Genomic DNA, 2,523 nt, shown 5'->3' on the forward strand with positions numbered 1-2,523 from the left:
TCCTAATATATCCAATTCAAGGGACAAAAAATAGAGAAAAAGTGCAGGAATTTTGTGGTTATATATTGTTTATCTCAATGATGAATATGACAATCTTAAATAGTTTATTGAACAAATGAAAAACTAATCGTCAATGGTTTTTCTCTACAATCGGAAGAATAAACCCTTTAGAAAAAAGTAATGACAAAGTCGGCTATGTTTTTTAAGTATGGAATTTATGTTGATCGCTAAAGGTTGAGATGCAATTTACCTTTTTAAAATAAGCGAATTATTGTGATGATAAGATTTAACTCTTCACTAGTTGGTAGAAAAACAAAAACTCATAGAAAATATGTGTGGACATTTTTTACGCAGCCCAAATTTAGTAAATTAGTATTCAATATTTATATAAATTGATGAGTATATATAAATTAGTATTCAATATATTTTTTTCAGCCCATTTTTATGACAATTTTTATTATGCGAATGTGATAAATTTTCATGATACATATATTTTAAAAAAATTAATAATTAATAACTAAATGTATATATTATTTAGTAATTATCACAATAAATATCGTTATTTTAACTTCTTAATTTTAAAATTTAAAATTTCAATGAAATTGGATGTTTATTATTATTTTTTTATCTATCCGCGTAGATTATGAAATTCAATCTTGACCTTCCATTACCACTAGACAACGGCAATGCAGCCTTCCCTATCCACTCAGCCACGTCACCGATCCGCGCACTACACACCTTGAAACAAATCACACCCGTCCATAACCAAAACGAAGTTAACGCTCAAAATTTCTCAGTCTTGGCGCACAAACCCCAATTTCAAAATCTCCCACTATATAACACTCACATCCAATCATATTTCCACAAGCCGACGATTACTGAAATCACCAGAAAACCCATTCAATTGTCAATCTAATTTCGTCATCTCAATGGCCCGTACCAAGCAAACCGCTCGCAAATCCACTGGTGGAAAGGCTCCGCGCAAGCAGTTGGCGACAAAGGCCGCCAGAAAGTCTGCTCCGGCCACTGGCGGCGTGAAGAAGCCGCACAGATTCAGGCCAGGGACGGTGGCGCTCCGTGAGATTCGGAAGTACCAGAAGAGCACAGAGCTCCTGATCCGGAAGCTCCCATTCCAGCGCCTGGTTCGTGAAATAGCGCAGGACTTCAAGACTGATCTCCGGTTCCAGAGTTCCGCCGTCTCTGCCCTCCAGGAGGCTGCCGAGGCCTACCTTGTTGGTCTCTTTGAGGACACCAATCTCTGCGCCATTCACGCCAAGCGCGTGACTATCATGCCAAAGGACATTCAACTCGCCAGACGTATTAGGGGCGAGCGTGCTTAATCTCCATCCTATCATCCCTATTGTGTAGATAATGTAGTTTGTTCCTTACTAAATGCTTAATCAATGAAATTATCGCTTTTTGGCTGCAAGTGTATCTTCCAATTGTGTACGTAATTAATTTAATTCTGAGTGTACTACTACCGTATTTAGTTGTTAAACATAGTTTATTAATTCAATTCACGAATGTAGACATAAGGCTGTATAAATTGTACAATTTGAAGTTGTTATAACAGTATCTTTGAGATTTACAAGGTTACAAGAGTGCAAGTTTTATGATTAGAATTGGAGGTTGAGTCCACTAAACTGCTGTAATTTAAAGTCCACTATTTGTTGTTAAATTGTAGGATTTGTTTAGAAGCCAATAGGAGTTTCTTTCAATTACTTCAACAATACTATTAGTCAATAGTACTATTGTATTTGATTGCTAGGATCATGATGGAAGCTTTGTGCTTGGTGGTTGATAAAAGCCTTAAAATCTCCGGATTGACATCATAGAGCTTCACGTGGCCAGCTTTCATTGTAGTTAGTGACTAAATGGGCTGATGTGTGGATGGTTCCCAAGTTGGTCTTATATCCAACGAATATCGCTTAATACTTATGTTGTGAATTTTGAGTATCACAATAGGAGAGTTCAACATTGTTCAAATCATACATTTATTTTATACTTAGGATCCTTAAGTATAAAATAGAATGTCTTGATGTATACTTCTTTAAGAGCTTAATAGTGTGTGTTAGTTTTTCAGAACAATTTTAGTGTAGATTGGATAATTAGTCCTTTAGTTGTATTTCCTCTTAATCGGTAGTTTTTAGACTAGTATAGTGATAATATAGAGTAGAATGGTGTTATCTTTAACTTTCTTAATTAGATTGCTTTTAGTTTAGATATTATTTGATAGAATGGGTTGTTTTCTTAATTTTTTTTTGTCTCTATACTAGCTTTACTATCTTTGCATTATTAGTTTTGTCTTAGTTTAAAAATTCTAGCACAGTCTATAGGGGTTTAAAGTAGTGTTAGTAGTAGACCCTTAGTGCAGATTTACTATCTCATTTTCGTTGCTATTTTGAATTTAGAATAGTTAATTCCTTTTATTGTTTTTAGAGTAGGATTTTATCTAGCTTTACTTAGTTAAATGTGAATTCTAGTGTAGAAATAGTTGCTGTTAAATGGGTTCTTAATTCCTTT

The 2,523-nt window shown here is 34.4% G+C and overlaps 1 protein-coding gene across 1 annotated transcript; it reads left to right on the top strand.

The window, feature by feature from the left end:
* The first annotated feature begins 849 nt into the window (after positions 1-849).
* LOC114177622 (histone H3.2) lies at positions 850-1,596 on the top strand. The gene has a single exon (XM_028063039.1). It carries the CDS (start codon positions 930-932, stop codon positions 1,338-1,340), a length of 411 nt encoding a protein of 136 aa, XP_027918840.1. The 5' UTR covers positions 850-929; the 3' UTR covers positions 1,341-1,596.
* Positions 1,597-2,523: the final 927 nt, after the last annotated feature.

The sequence above is a fragment of the Vigna unguiculata genome, chromosome 3, assembly GCF_004118075.2.
Source record: "Vigna unguiculata cultivar IT97K-499-35 chromosome 3, ASM411807v1, whole genome shotgun sequence".
Lineage (NCBI taxonomy): Eukaryota > Viridiplantae > Streptophyta > Magnoliopsida > Fabales > Fabaceae > Vigna > Vigna unguiculata.